Source organism: Rattus norvegicus, chromosome 19, assembly GCF_021556685.1.
Source record: "Rattus norvegicus strain SHRSP/BbbUtx chromosome 19, alternate assembly SHRSP_T2T, whole genome shotgun sequence".
In the NCBI taxonomy this organism is placed as follows: domain Eukaryota; kingdom Metazoa; phylum Chordata; class Mammalia; order Rodentia; family Muridae; genus Rattus; species Rattus norvegicus.
The window spans coordinates 22,407,598-22,423,163 of record NC_141552.1 but is presented as its reverse complement, the minus strand read 5'-3'; the positions used below and the strand labels follow the sequence as shown (position 1 = coordinate 22,423,163).

Genomic DNA, 15,566 nt, shown 5'->3' with positions numbered 1-15,566 from the left:
AAATGTTTCATCCTACCTCAAATTCTCCTCAGTCAGCAATATTGCCCATTAAAGATTACTGAGAAATCACACCAGTTCCTATAAGTAGCCAAAGAGGTCTCCTGTCTCATCATGTGCAGGTGCGTGAAATCACACCCAGAAATAGCCTGTAGGGTAGGTTGCAATGTGGGTGTGTGTTATAGGTACAACCTGAAGCTTTGTGCTTAACATTTGACAGTTGCCACCAGATTCCTTAGGAGAAAGAATTGCATTCATTATGGTCCTGGCAACAATGTGGTGATCTGTTAGCAGAGGAAACTGAAATATTGGATCCACCAGTGAATGCACCCTCAGGCTGAGTGTGGGGCTCTCCTCTTTGCACTTAAGTTACCAAAGTAGAATTGCTTACAGTCCTCTCTAAGCTATAACGTGTGATTTCATCTGAAAAATAAAATAGTCAGCAGATGTGGGGGGGGGGGGATGCAGCCAAAGGAGTAGGACAAGCCTAGAGACATAACTCAGTGGACAGAGTAAGAAACAAGCATCTTTACTCCTGTTTCATGGATTACCCCACAAAACTCAAACGCATCTATCCTACTAAAAAAAAAAAATACAGTTATTTTATTGAATGCATACACTAATACTGTTTACAGTATTAGTAGCAAAGCTCAGATTTTGGGGGCAGATCCATGACTTGAACTATCTTCCTGACAACATATAAAGCAATAAATAAATAAATAAATAAATAAATAAATAAATAAGAAAAAAACACAAAAATAAAAAACACAAAAAGCACAAGCCTCTCATGTGAAGTTACAGAAGAGTGATCCAGTGGTCCCTTCTGACCAGGCCATTTTAGCTATGACAGTGCATAGTGACCCTTAATTTGATGGGTCCTATATACAGCTTTGTGCAATATTGTCATTTTAACAAACCTCATCCAGAACATACATAACGACACAGGATATGATTGCCATGTCCTTGCTGTGTATCAAGTTATTTTTCTGTGTCCTTGATTGTCAGGCATATTACAGCAACAATCTGAGATGGCTGGTAGACTTGGAAGAAAGTGGATATGAAAGATCCCCGTTTGATATCAGTACAGCCATTTCTTACGAATGAGAATCTTTTAAGCTGGCCCTCGCTTAGCCCCTACACATTAGACAATAGAACAGAAAGTACAGAAAGCACATTCCCACCCACTCTCTAGGAAGCTGCCTGACCATAAGAACAGAGGGTATAGAACATATTTACTGCAGGGCAATTACAAGACAGGAAACATCTCTGGGAAGCTGACTGACCACTATAGAAGTGAGATGTCCTTGGTACTGAATGCAGCTGTGCTATAGGCTGACATAGCTATAGCCTTGTCCTGGGAACTCCAGAAGAGAAACACCTGCCAAGACAGATATCCTTGGTCCTTGTCCTGGGAACCCCAGGATAAGAAAACATATATCAAGTCAGACGTCCTTCATACTGAAATAGCTGCATTGATGTGGTTAAGACCTTATCCCAGGAATTCCAGGATGAGAAACATCTGCCTAGTTATCCTTGGCACCGAAATACCTGAGGTAATGATATTGTGTAATCTTAACTGACTATTTAAGCTGTACATTTCTGTTGTTTGAGGCTCCTCACATCCCTCCTGCGTGTGGACCATGTCGGGCCCCAGTGCATTGGTATCCCAAAGTAAACCTCTTGTTTTTACATCAAGACTGAGTCCTGTGTGTTCATGGGGTGGTGATTGTCCTCAGGACTGGAGCGAGAGTCTCCTCTGTCTGAGGGTCTTTCAGATAAAGCTACAGTTGTGGGTTACACACCTCAGCTCTCATTGGCTAATGCTGTCCTCACAGTCCTTGGAGGCCCCTTTGTAAGACTACCTGTTGGAAAGTGGAAGCAGCTTTATTTGAGCTCAAAGTGAACCTGACGAGCAACTTAGAGAACAAGATGGGGTAATTGAGACCCTGTCTAAAACCAGCACAGAAACCCACCCTCCATTCAAAGCATCATCTACCAATTCTTGAATTTTTACCATTCTCTGCCAACCAGTCTTTCATTCAGGAAAGGTAGAAAAGAACTGGAAATGATCTTTTTATTCTAAGGACCTCGATCTGTCTTTCCTTAGGTCCACGTTAAGAACAAATGAAATGGGTATCACCATCTGAATAACTTAATATTACCTACTCAGCATTTCTAGCCTAATACTGTGCCTATGGCAATCTCAAGCTTCCCTGAGTGTTGCTGCCCTAGCAAGAAGAATGAAGAACTGAGGTCAAACCCCAGTGAACCTTTCAAGGGGTTAGAAGAAAGCCATCAGAGATACTGCACTTCTTTGTCCTTAGATTAAATCAAGATGATACAACGTGAATCTATTGGGCTATTCAACCACACATCTTCCTCACAACCCCACCTATCTGAGTTCATTGCTTGGCAGAATTCATGCCCCACCATCCTAGAAATTTCTTGATTCATTGCTGCCAAGGGCCAGGTTTCCTGAGTTTTGTTTTTTATAGAATTGGGTGTAGTCAATCATAGTTGCCCTCTGTAAGAAATGACAAATATCTATAATAACTGACCACACTGTACTTGTGTATACAAGTACAGTAGTGGAAAATTCAGCATAACTGAGGAGTGGGAAATCACCCCTGTGTCCTCGCCTTTCTCTGCCCATATCACAGCTCACAGGCGGCTGGGGCAAACCTTGAGTTCCTCTGTAGAAACAGAGTGACGTTGAATGGACACTGAGCAGGCAGAGCAACACAGCTGAGGCAACTCAATTCCAGCAACAAATGCATTATGTGTTTCCCATCTTAACAGCTCCTTTTGAGGACTTGTCCCCACACCTAGCTTAAACACAGCAATTTTCATACATGCCCGCCTGCTATTTCATATTGTTGTTGTAATACGCCTCCACATCATAGATTTCAAAAAAGAAAGAAAATAAACCTGACACTGAGAAGGGTGATGCTTTTCAACATCTAGTGCATTGGGGGCCCAGGTACGGTCACAAATAACCAGGACACAGAGGATGCAGAGCAAAGGCAGATGCAACTGCATGCAGCTGCAAGTTTATTAACCCTTATATAGGCATGAATATGGATTACCTAACTTTCCCTTTTGGCAAGATATAATAAGATCGTTATTCCCATGATACCAGGAACGACTGAGGCAAGACTAGGCAAAGAAGTGAGACTAAGCAAAGGCTTCTCCTTAAAATATCTGTATAGCAAATCACCCCTCTTCCTAGTATCACAATATACTTGTCATAACCCAGAGAGCATGAGAGCCGCTTCCACAAAAAAGGGACACAGTACAGCATAGTGTAAGGTAAAGTGAGAAAAACATTTCCTTCTCAAGGGCAGCGTTCCAGCCCCTGCTTGCATCTCTCAGCCGTCTTTCCTTGATCCTGTCTGGGAAGTGTCTCTCAGTGACTCCTCAATTTCTCTCTTTGTCCTTTTGTTTTAAAAGTAACACTTTCTATAACATAGCTAAATGTCCTTGAAGGGGTTTAATCATGCAAAAAGAAAGCAATATAATATATAATGTATGCAACCTTTAATGAGTGTATCTATTTTCTTAGGGGTATTTTTCAGATACCTTCCCAGATCTGGATTTAACTTTGGTAATTGTTATCTGTCTACAAAATCAACAATATCGAATAAATATTCCAGTGTTCTGGCGTAAAGTCCTCGGGAGTAAGAACTAATGATTTTGGAATTTGCTCGGTGTCTATTCTATGTCCCTCATTTCATTTCTGATTTTTAATTCATGTATTGTCTCTCTTGTGCATTGTTAGTTTGAGGAAGGGGTTGTCTCTCTTGTGGATCTTCTCAAAAAAAAAAAGAGGAAGAAAAGAAAAAGACAGCTCTTGCTTTCCTTGACTTTGCATTTTTCTCTTTGTTTCTAAAGGCTTGTTTTCAACCCTGAGTTTATTGCCCTTCATCAGATCCCACCAGACTCTCTATGGGATGAGGTTTTGCCTCCTCTTGGTAACAGCAGCATGGAATAAATGAAGCTTCTGCTGATCTCTGTTGTGGTGTTGCACATCACAATCTCACCGAAAACCATGCATAGCCTGGTTTTAGGCTCTATTAAAGCGGCCCACTATTTCAGTGTTCCCTGCAAGGTGCCATGGAACGGTAGTAACATAATTCTGCATGCACATCAAAAGGTTTCTCCACGGTCTTCTGGGTCATTTGATAATAATTTATAGTGAGTTCATGGATGAACACACACACACACATACACACATACACACACACTTTACTGACATGGTGCAAATTCTTTGCACACCAAAAATAAAGTGAGCGTTACTGAAAATGCACCAATAATGGAATCGATGCAGGGAGCAGTGGGGAAGTTGGGGCTTAGAGTTACTTAAAAGACCGATGCAGATTCTCCTTCTATTGGAGGAGAAACTTGAGAGACAATGTGGTTCTTTATTTTCTTTCTCTAGAGCACACAGGACTAGGGTGGCAGCTAGGGCTTTGAGTGTGTTTGCCAAGTACTGTAGCACTGAATTAAATCCTAGGGCTGGAACCCTATTAATCATCGACAACAATTACAGGGCAGGCTGGATGACGACACTCAGCTGACAATGTGGACATCTCAAGACAGTCACTGGACAATGGCTGACACACTTGTCTGAAGACTGGAAATGTTTCTCGATCTTGGAGAGGAAAGAAGGACCCTCCAACTACACTGTCCTCTAAGGAAGTTTATTCAGGTGAGGGATGACAGGGACTGTTTTGTCTCACGTCACACATGTCAGTAGACAATATCCTAGGTATTGGATGGCGCTGTTAGCATTAACAGAACAAAGCACATAGTGTTGGGAAGATTAATAAATTATGAGTAGGTTTAGAAAACCCCAAGCCTCTTCCAGGTCCTAAGAGAGCAAAAAATACCACCAAACACAGCATTAATGTGGTAGGTTGGTTAAATCTAGTTACTAGATTCTAGTGTGATACCTATGACTTTTTGTGTCATGCTCAGCTTATAATGACTAGAGGACCTAAGCTTGAGAGTCACCAATGCCTCTCCCTTGCTTCTCCAGCTGCTGAGCATTGAAAAGCCCTAATGAGACAGCATCTGTTTGCAGACATACTGGATAAGTCTTCTGCACTTTATCTCTCTGAGTCACCTCCACTCTCAGTAAGTCAGTTTAATTCCATAAATTGTAAATGAGTCACGTGGAAAATATACTTTCTCAATATGATCACAGATTTCCATGTAAAAGGTGAAACATGAACTATCCCACCTAAGTTCTGGGCTTGCACAGACCTGCTCTGCAAAAGAAACATGTGGTCACAGCTGCAGTCTGCATTCACTATGGATGCTCTTGAGGACCTCCCTAAACTGCATAGATTAAGATAATTATCTTGCTTTCTATCAAAAGAATTCATTATGCCAAGTTGGCCTGTAGAAGGAGGCTAGTCTCTTCTGTATTTTATCAGATGTGCATAATCTATATGATCATCGATAGTAAGTGAAAGCTCTGTTTGGAATTGAAACTGAGTGATGCTGGAGGATGATGCTGAATGCACAATGAGCAGTGGAGGCACCAGAGCCCGGTGTGGATGCCTAGCAGGCTACCACATTGAGCAGGCACCCCTCAACCACCTGTACATACACATCTCCTGAGATCTCTCTCCTTAATGGGAGAAGATGGCGTCCATCTAGTATAGCACATTCCCTGGAAGGACAAAAGCTACCTACAGGAGCTGTGGTGATGACTCCCAGGTTAGAGCATCTGCTGCTCTCTCAGAAGAACCACATGGTCCCTAACAATCATCTACAATGGGGAATGCTATTCCCTCTTTTGGATCATGAGGGAAATGCACTCAGGAGTGGCCCAGACATACATTTGAAAAAAAAAAAAGATCCATTGAGTTACATGATAAAAATAAATATAATCAGCAACAATAAAAAACACAGCATATGAATGATCAAATGAAACAGCACCTATAAAAACCTATTTCCCAAAATGACGTTGATGGTTATTATCTTTGTGGTTTAATACTAATGCTGTATTGTAAGAAAAACCGAGGCACATGGTTCTCGATTGGGATTATTCTATATTCCTTGTTAAAGTTGTCATTTTTTCTGCAGCTCTACAGGCATGAGTGTGTGTTACTCAATATCTGGGCAAACAGTCAATAAGGAATGGGTGTTGTAGACTGATATAGATTAGGATGAGCAGAACACATGACAGCATGGATACAGTATGTCAGTGATTACATCATAAAGTGTGTGTCCATAAAAAAAGTCACATTATCCACACAAAAGACACTATCACCCCGTGTACAGCTTGGTGGCTTTAAATTCCCTATTTACTCATGCTGCCTGGACCATGCAAAGATCCATATCCAGCTGTCAGTTCTAAGTCTACAGGAGGGGAAAGGACCCTTGAATAAGATGGTCTTAAGAGTCAAGAGTTACAAATCAATTTTTATTCATAAGGAATACAATTTACAAAAAACAGGCATAAAATGAACAACTAAAATGGTATAAAAAATGAAAAACAGTAACAAGAATATATAACTATGATATAACAAAAAGAAAACTTCAATGAAAATCATAACCAAAAATATTTCTTAACAGCATTTTCTTAATGAACATTTAGAAACACAGTTGTAGTGCTGTTTCTCCTCTAGGACACGAGATGTCAAGGCAGTCCCCTCAGATGTCTCTCAAATGGTGTTGTCGGTATGAGAGAGGAGAAAGACCTCAATGAGACAGGCTGGCATACGGATACATAAATTTAGGGTCTCTATACAATGAGGAAATTAACTGAGAAGAAGAATATTCTCCCCAAAAAAGTCTTTGACTGTTGAGGATTGTCGTCAGCAGGGAACTCCTGACAGAGAAACTCACTCTTCAGGGGGCTGTCTTCTTGGGATCTGTCCTATTCCATGTCTCCTGCAGTTCCTGAGACCTGGGAGGAGAAGGCAGCTATTAAGACACTGATTTGGTGGGGACACGCATACCAGCTGTCAAGTTGCTGCCTTTTGTCCCTTCAGCTGCATTGGACAGACAGCACTGATCTTTTCACTGAAATCATTGCTGATATCTCTGCAGCCTGGGGAAAGTCACCAACAACCCTCACAGTACTGTGGGAGAACAAGCTACTCCTCAAACATCTACCAGTGATAACCAAGAACGGGGAAAGGAGAAGAGACCTAACTGGGTTGCAGGAAGAAAGTAGAAGGCCACATGATACTGAGATCAAAGCCAATGACCAGGACTCATTTGCCATTTGCACTTGGTTCTTATCCCTACAAGGTGCTTCCAACCATCACATGACCGCTGTATGACCTTTGTCACACGACCAAGAACTCGTTCAAAACTCTTCATAGCATCCAATCTGTAATAGGGAGATGCAGTCATGTGATATGTTATTCCTCTGTCACCATTTCTGGACTGCAGTTACAAAAAGGCAGAGAAGTGTACTTGCCCATAATTCAGTTTCTGAAAAGTGGTTAACATCCCAGAATACTTGTGCATAGACAGAGCAATGAATAACTCTATCACATGAGGTGGGTGACTGATTGGGTGTGGGGATATTAGAAAGATGATAGGGGAAGCAAAGATGTATCCAATAGGCAAATGGTATCAGACATTGTTAATCTGACTCAGCTGCTTGTTCCTACCACATTTTGCTGGGTCTGGAGGTTGCTGGTCTTCTCCTGTTCGTCTTCAGCATTCGGGTTCAACTCAAACAAATATCGCTGTAACTCCTTGCTCTCCTGCTTCAATGTGACCAACTTCTTCTTCATACATGCCTGGTCCATCAGGAGCCGGCTGTGCAGGTTGCTGGAAACACACTCTGCATAGTAAGATCCGAAACCTCTTCCTCCCATTCCAACTGCCAAATCCCACAAAGTCCACCAGGACCCAGATACCCATAAAGACTTCATAGAGTACATCTCCACATGTAAGGCTGCTGCACAAACAGCAAATGGCCAATCCAGGGAAGAATAAATTGTTTCTGTGACCCAAGCACCAATAAGAGTCCATGTCTCTCCAAAAGAACAAGGGATCTACAACTACCCATGAGAGCCCAATGCATCGGGGCAACATCAATTAGTAGGCGGCAAATAACCACAAGAGGACAGTAGAACCAAGGGAGGTCATGCAAACCATGTGGTCCACACATTGAGCTTTGTTAAACCTGGTATGACCCCAGAGCCGCACGTTGGCCTAATAACACTCTGATGCCTGAATCAGTGTAGTTCTATCCAGAGCCTTCTAAAGATGCATAGACACTGTGGTGATAACTGACAGTCTCTTATGGAACTGAATCTGAGTCCAAAAGACCCACGGCACAGTGATATTTAAACAGCAGAAGAGATGGACCCAGAGCTACAGGCTCTCCAGTCCAGAACAAAGAGAGGCGGGAATGGATATTCCACAAGTGATGGGCCCTTCTGACAAGTACTTACCGATAGAAGTTAATCTCCTTCTTGAGCTCCTGAAATTTCTCACGATGTTCAATGTTCTTTGTGTCTAAGTTGTGCAGTAATGACATGACCTCTTTCTCCTTTATCTTCAAGTTTTCATAAAATGGATTTGGCCTGAAGTAGGGGCTGGCCCCAGGAAGATAGAACCCAATGAACATCGAGGTTTAGGATTATAGGAACTCAGGCTGTGTCCTGTACTACCCCAACCCTGGAAGGACACTTTCTGAATTCTACATATTTGGATCTTCTTCAGCTTCAGAAACTTGGAATTGTGTGCCCAGGAAAACAAAAACTAAGCACCCAGATAAAGGGTTCCCTGGCTCACATTTTTCAATCAGGAGGGCTGGATCTGCATTCAAACCTGTTATGCTGTCAAGAGCCTAGGCCACAGAGCTTACCCAACCACACACACACACACACACAAACACACACAGACACACACAGACACACACACACACACACACACATCCAGAAACCTCTGATTTCATTTTTCCTGTTTTGACAAATGGAATGCTACAAGCCGAATAACTAATATTCTAGAGGCAGACAGTACACATAATTCTGGAGATGAGACCAGATATTGCCACAAACTTATAATCTGCCCAAGGCATACAAATGTATAGACAAATGTGACTACACAGGCAAAGAACTGTGCTGTTCTGCACACACAGACACACAAACTGGGGCACCCCCACAAGAAAAGAAAAGTAAGGTCTCCAGCTCCGAAAAAAAGAACCAAAAAAAAAGAAGAAAAGAAAAGTAAACAGACTCAGAGAATGAGAAAGAGAGACAAATATGGAAAGAGCACAATGAGAATCAGTAGAAATGCATGCACCATTACTGTCTCAGAGTGTAAGGCACAGAGACAAGAAGGAGCAGGCCAGAGCCTCAGGCCTTCTACTTAAGCATTGATATGAACACTGTGGGACCTGTCACCTAAGGCTGCTGCCAGGAGATGATAGTGTTCAGTCACCTTCCTAGCAAGTACAAACACTCTCCACAAACTCACAGCACCTAGAACCTTGCAAAACTACCACCTGTCAAGGGCTTTCCAATTGTACACTGGGAACTCATGCTCCAGTGACTTTATCCCTGAGTTCTTCACTCAGATTGCAAGTTCAGATTTTCAACAGGCAGAATCAGAGAGTCCATTTTCAATCTCACTCCTCAGTAAGGGTCAGGTTCTGAATCTCCTATCTATGGGAGATGAGGTTTAGAACAAGGTCGTTTGTTTGGAGCAATGCATACCTCTTGCTCATGGATCCACCTGTCACATAAAGGAGGCGATCTGTCAGCTCATTTCTCTCCTTGGTAGTTAGCTCCAGTTCTCTATTCAGCCTCTCCTCTTCCTCGTTGGCCTGCACCTTGTTTAGGACATTTTCAGGGGATGACGTCTGTCTGCAGGCCGCTGTAGGTAGAAGAACACAAGTGAACCTGCATGGGGCGAATGCATAGAGCATACACAGACCACAGTGAGGTCCAAACAGGAGAACATGCTTGGAAGCCAGTGTCACTGCAAGGAGTTTGGTCTATGTGTAAGAGGCATCCTAAGTGGATCACAGTTCCCCCACTACTATATAGAGACCAAGAGATGTAAGCAGCCAGGTGTTCCCTATGCCCGCCCACACAGGCTTACAAGTACCAGAGAGATGCCTTCTCCAGGATTATTATCAGGTACGCAGGCTACAACCTGGTTTCAGGACCCTACCCCTCTGGTTTCAGAAGTCAGATCATCAATTCAGCATCCACAATGAATTGATTGATCAGGGATACTCAGACATCCTACACTGTTACTCTAGTCCAATAACTTTGCATTAAAAAGTCATGTAGGGGGAGGACATGGTCAACAGATTTATTAATTCCCCCTACTGAAATGACAAATGCCCCAGAAGTGCCAATAGGTTACAGGCTCTTTCTCTACCTGCTCCATATAGTTTGGCTACTGTAGAAAAATATCTGCCACACAGAACCTCTAATATATGAAGGTAAGATTGGCCCCGTCAGCCAGAGGTAGTCAAAGGAGTTCTAAGAATATAAGGTCATGCCAGGAGCACAGTTCTCTCCCTCTTACTACTGTCAGATAGTCACTGAATTGAAAGAAGCAATGAAAGTGAAGTACATTGATGCCCTGTTTAATTCAGAAAATTTATACCCTCCATGACTACTTATGGTGTTATTATATCAATTTAACATACCGAATCCACTGTAAAAGTAAAGACTAGAAGTTCACCCAATAATAGCATAGGCATTGCCATATCCTCCATGTGGTTATGGAGAAACTAATAATGTGAAAACCTTGACTTTCAGGAATTGTGATAATCATGGAATTCAATATCTGTGGAGATGTTCCAGTGGTTGTGGCCCATTGCTATAAAGGCCAGCTGAAGGCCCCCACACTCACCCCTGAGAGGAAGCTCAACATACACTGCCCAGAACTTACTCCACATTCCCCATGTCCTGTGTCCATCATTACCTTTAGGTTTCGTTTGCTTCACTCTAGACTCTTCTCTATCAACATCAACTCTCCCAAAGCGCCTGAGAAGACGGGCAAACATGCCTGTGGATATATCCTTTGGACACTAAGAGAAAAAGTAGGGAATTGGTTGTCACAACGATACAGGTGACATCACAGGGATTCCAAGGTCTCTCTAGGAGACAATAGAATGTCCATGAAGGGCCGGCTGATGTCACGGAGAACAGACTTTGCCTCCCTGCTAATGTTCTCCCTGTACTGAGCAAAAGCTGATGTGCCCTTTTCAGGAGACTTCCCTGTGGCATAGCCACTGAGCACCACATGCTTCCAAAGCCAAATTTGGCTCTAGGCTTGATTGGAAAAACCTAAGTCATTGCTATGTACCTAAATGAGTGCTTCCTCCCCAATCCCTGCACAGAAATGTTTCATCCTACCTCAAATTCTCCTCAGTCAGCAATATTACCCATTAAAGATTACTGAGAAATCACACCAGTTCCTATAAGTAGCCAAAGAGGTCTCCTGTCTCATCATGTGCAGGTGCATGAAATCATACCCAGAAATAGCCTGTAGGGTAGGTTGCAATGTGGGTGTGTGTTATAGGTACAACCTGAAGCTTTGTGCTTAACATTTAACAGTTGCCACCGGATTCCTTAGGAGAAAGAATTGCATTCATTATGGTGCTGGCAACAATGTGGTGATCTGTTAGCAGAGGAAACTGAAATATTGGATCCACCAGTGAATGCACCCTCAGGCTGAGTGTGGGGCTCTCCTCTCTGCACCTAAGTTACCAAAGCAGGATTGCTTACAGGCCTCTCTAAGCTATAACGTCTGATTTCATCTGAAAAATAAAATAGTCAGCAGATGTGTGTGTGTGGGATGGTGCAGCCAAAGGATTTGGACAAGCCTAGAGACATAACTCAGTGGACAGAGTAAGAAACAAGCATCTTCACTCCTGTTTCATGGATCACCCCACAAAACACAAACGCATCTATCCTACTTAAAAAAAAAAAACAAGTTATTTTATTGAATGCATACACTAATACTGTTGTAAACATTGGTATTGGTAGTAAAGCTCAGATTTTGGGGGCAGATCCATGACTTGAACTATCTTCCTGACAACATATAAAACAATAAATAAATAAATAAATAAATAAATAAATAAATAAATAAGAAAAAACAGAAAAATAAAAAAACACAAAAAGCACAAGCCTTTCATGTGAAGTTACAGAAGAGTGATCCAGTGGTCACTTCTGACCAGGCCATTTTAGCTATGACAGTGCATAGTGAACCTTAATTTGATGGGTCCTATATAAAGCTTTGTGCAATATTGTCATTTTAACCAACCTCATCTAGAACATACATAACAACACAGGATATGATCACAATGTCCTTGCTGTGTATCAAGTTATTTTTCTATGTCCTTGATTGTCAGGCATATTACAGCAACAATCTGAGATGGCTGGTAGACTTGGAAGGAAGTGGATATGAAAGATCCCCGTTTGATATCAGTACAGCCATTTCTTACGAATGAGAATCTTTTAAGCTGGCCCTCGCTTAGCCCCTACACATTAGACAATAGACCAGAAAGTACAGAAAGCACATTCCCACCCACTCTCTAGGAAGCTGCCGGACCATAAGAACAGAGGGTACAGAACATATTTACTGCAGGGCAATTAGACAGGAAACATCTCTGGGAAGCTGACTGACCACTATAGAAGTGAGATATCCTTGGTACTGAATGCAGCTGTGCTATAGGCTGACATAGCTATAGCCTTGTCCTGGGAACTCCAGAAGAGAAACACCTGCCAAGACAGATATCCTTGGTCCTTGTCCTGGGAACCCCAGGATAAGAAAACATATATCAAGTCAGATGTCCTTCGTACTGAAATAGCTGCACTGATGTGGTTACGGCCTTATCCCAGGAATTCCAGGACGAGAAACATCTGCCTAGTTATCCTTGGCACGAAATAGCTGAGCTAAGGAAACTGTAATCTTAACTGACATTTTAAGCTGTATATTTCTGTTGTTTGAGGCTACTCACATCCCTCCTGCGTGAGGACCGTGTCGAGCCCCAGTGCATTGGTATCCCAAAGTAAACCTCTTGTTTTTACATCAAGACTGAGTCCTGTGTGTTCATGGGGTGGTGATTGTCCTCAGGACTGGAGCGAGAGTCTCCTCTGTCTGAGGGTCTTTCAGATAAAGCTATAGTTGTGGGTTACACACCTCAGCTCTCATTGGCTAATGCTGTCCTCACAGTCCTTGGAGGCCCCTTTGTAAGACGACCTGTTGGAAAGTGGAAGCAGCTTTATTTGAGCTCAAAGTGAACCTGACGAGCAACGTAGAGAACAAGATGGGGTAATTGAGACCCTGTCTAAAACCAGCACTGAAACCCACCCTCCATTCAAAGCATCATCTACCAATTCTTGAATTTTTACCATTCTCTGCCAACCAGTCTTTCATTCAGGAAAGGTAGAAAAGAACTGGAAATGATCTTTGTATTCTAAGGACCTCGATCTGTCTTTCCTTAGGTCCACGTTAAGAACAAATGAAATGGGTATCACCATCTGAACAACTTAGTATCACCTACTCAGCATTTCTAGCCTAATCCTGTGCCTATGGCAATCTCAAGCTTCCCTGAGTGTTGCTGCCCCAGCAAGAAGAATGAAGTTCTATGGTCAATCCCCAGTGAACCTTTCAAGGGGTTAGAAGAAAGCCATCAGAGATACTGCACTTCTTTGTCCTTAGATTAAATCAAGATGATACAACGTGAATCTAGTGTGCTATTCAACCATACATCTTCCTCACAACCCCACCTATCTGAGGTCATTGCTTGGCAGAATTCATGCCCCACCATCCTAGATATTTCTTCATTCATTGCTGCCAAGGGCCAGGTTTCCTGAGTTTTGTTTTTTATAGAATTGGGTGTAGTCAATCATAGTTGCCCTCTGTAAGAAATGACAAATATCTATAATAACTGAATATTCTGAAGGTTTTATACTGGTTTTATTATACATATAACTATGAAACGGAAAACATACATATTTCATCAATGAAATGAGTAAGATTGATTTAATGAACAGAAAAATGGATGGAACTTAAAAACTTCCATGATTACATATTATCTATTTAATTCCCTCCACAATAGCAAGAAACGGACATTATTATTTACTTAAACCGAGAAAATATTAATTGTTTGGCCTGCTTTTCTGAGGTTCCTTAAGGTATAGTTAATTGACAGAGCTGTGGTTTAAAATTAGGGTCCATATTCTTCTGTTTTAAATGTGTGCCTTTTCTTTCTATTTTTTTCTCCATCTTTATTAAATTGGGTATATCTTATTTACATTTCAATTGTTATTACCTTTCTGGGTTTCCAGGCAAACATCCCCCTAACCCCTGTCCCTCCCCTTCTCTATTGGTGTCCCCTCCCCATCCTCCCCCCATTACCACCCTCCCCCCAACAAGCCCCTTCACTGGGGGTTCAGTCTTGGCAGGACCAAGGGCTTCCCTTTTATTTCTAGTGGGTGCTGCTCTCCCTGCTCTGTGGGAAGTGGATAGGGGGAAGGCCCGGGCCTGAGGTGAGTTGGAACTGGGGTAGAAAGGCATAGGGTCTCCTAGGTGAGAATGTCAAACTGCCACTGCTGCTGCAGCCACCATGGAGAAGCCCTTGTTCCTGCTGCAGGGAGGAGAGTCTGGTGCCCACAAGATGGCTGAAGGGGAGCTGAGAGTGGACAGCTTCATCACCCGCCTGCTGGAGGTATGAGGATATCGTCCGGGAAAAATTGTGCAGATGACTGAAGCAGAAGTCCGAGGGCTGTGTATCACGTCTCCTGAAATCTTTCTTAGCCAGCCAACAGCTGTGAACACAGGTTTCTTTTGGAGAACAGGCCTGTGCAGGCCCAGAACCTAGGTGGGACAGTTCAAGCTACCCTTTTTCCATGGCCAATCTCAGATCATATTCAGAAAGTATTTCTTGGGCTAAAGAGATGGCTTAGTGGTTAAGAGCACTGACAGCTCTTCCAGAGGTCCTGAGTTCAAATCCCAGCCACCACATGGTGGCTCACAACCATCTGTAATGAGATATGATGCCCTCTTCTGGTGTGTCTGAAGACAGTCACGGTGTACTTGTATATAATAAATAAATAAATAAATCTTTAAAAAAAAAAGAGTATTTCTTCCAGGTGAGGAATTTCCAATTTATGGAATTGAACTAACTTACTGATGGTGGAAGTGACACAGAGAGTTAAAGTACAGAAGGAATAATCCAGAGTGTCCACCAACAGTTGCTGTCACACCAGGACTTTTAAAAGCTCAGCTGTTAGAGAAGCAATGTAGTCTTTGGTTATTCTCAAGCTTAGGTCTTCTAGTCATTATAAGCTGACCATGACACAAAAAGAGTCATCTATATCAAAATAGAGAATAGTAACTAGATTCACACCACACTATCACATTACTACTGTATTTGAGGTTCTCAGTTACTATCTAAGAACCTGGAAGAGGCCTGGGTCTTGCTACACATACTCATAATTTATGTCCCCATTGTCAGCTGAGATTCTTCATGCAGCCTGGGGTCAAGGAGGTCATCCCACAAAGCACAAAACACCCATCTCAGATAAACATGTATGGTTTATTGAATCCAAAACATCCATGAATTT

General features: G+C 42.4%; 2 protein-coding genes across 4 annotated transcripts in view; one reads left to right on the top strand and one right to left on the bottom strand.

Moving 5' to 3' along the window:
- LOC147999107 (uncharacterized) overlaps positions 1-15,566 on the top strand; it is a 924,037-nt gene that overhangs the window by 468,926 nt on the left and 439,545 nt on the right. The window lies entirely within an intron of this gene.
- Positions 6,413-15,566, bottom strand: part of LOC147999123 (disks large homolog 5-like) — an 85,187-nt gene continuing 76,033 nt past the window's right edge. The window contains exons 3-6 of the mRNA XM_087596170.1: positions 9,690-9,849; positions 8,424-8,567; positions 7,632-7,794; positions 6,413-6,916 (exon numbers count right to left, since the gene is read on the bottom strand). Of these exons, the coding sequence (XP_087452296.1) occupies positions 6,887-6,916; positions 7,632-7,794; positions 8,424-8,567; positions 9,690-9,849 (497 nt within the window). The 3' untranslated portion in view covers positions 6,413-6,886. The remainder of the gene's footprint in view (positions 6,917-7,631; positions 7,795-8,423; positions 8,568-9,689; positions 9,850-15,566) is intronic.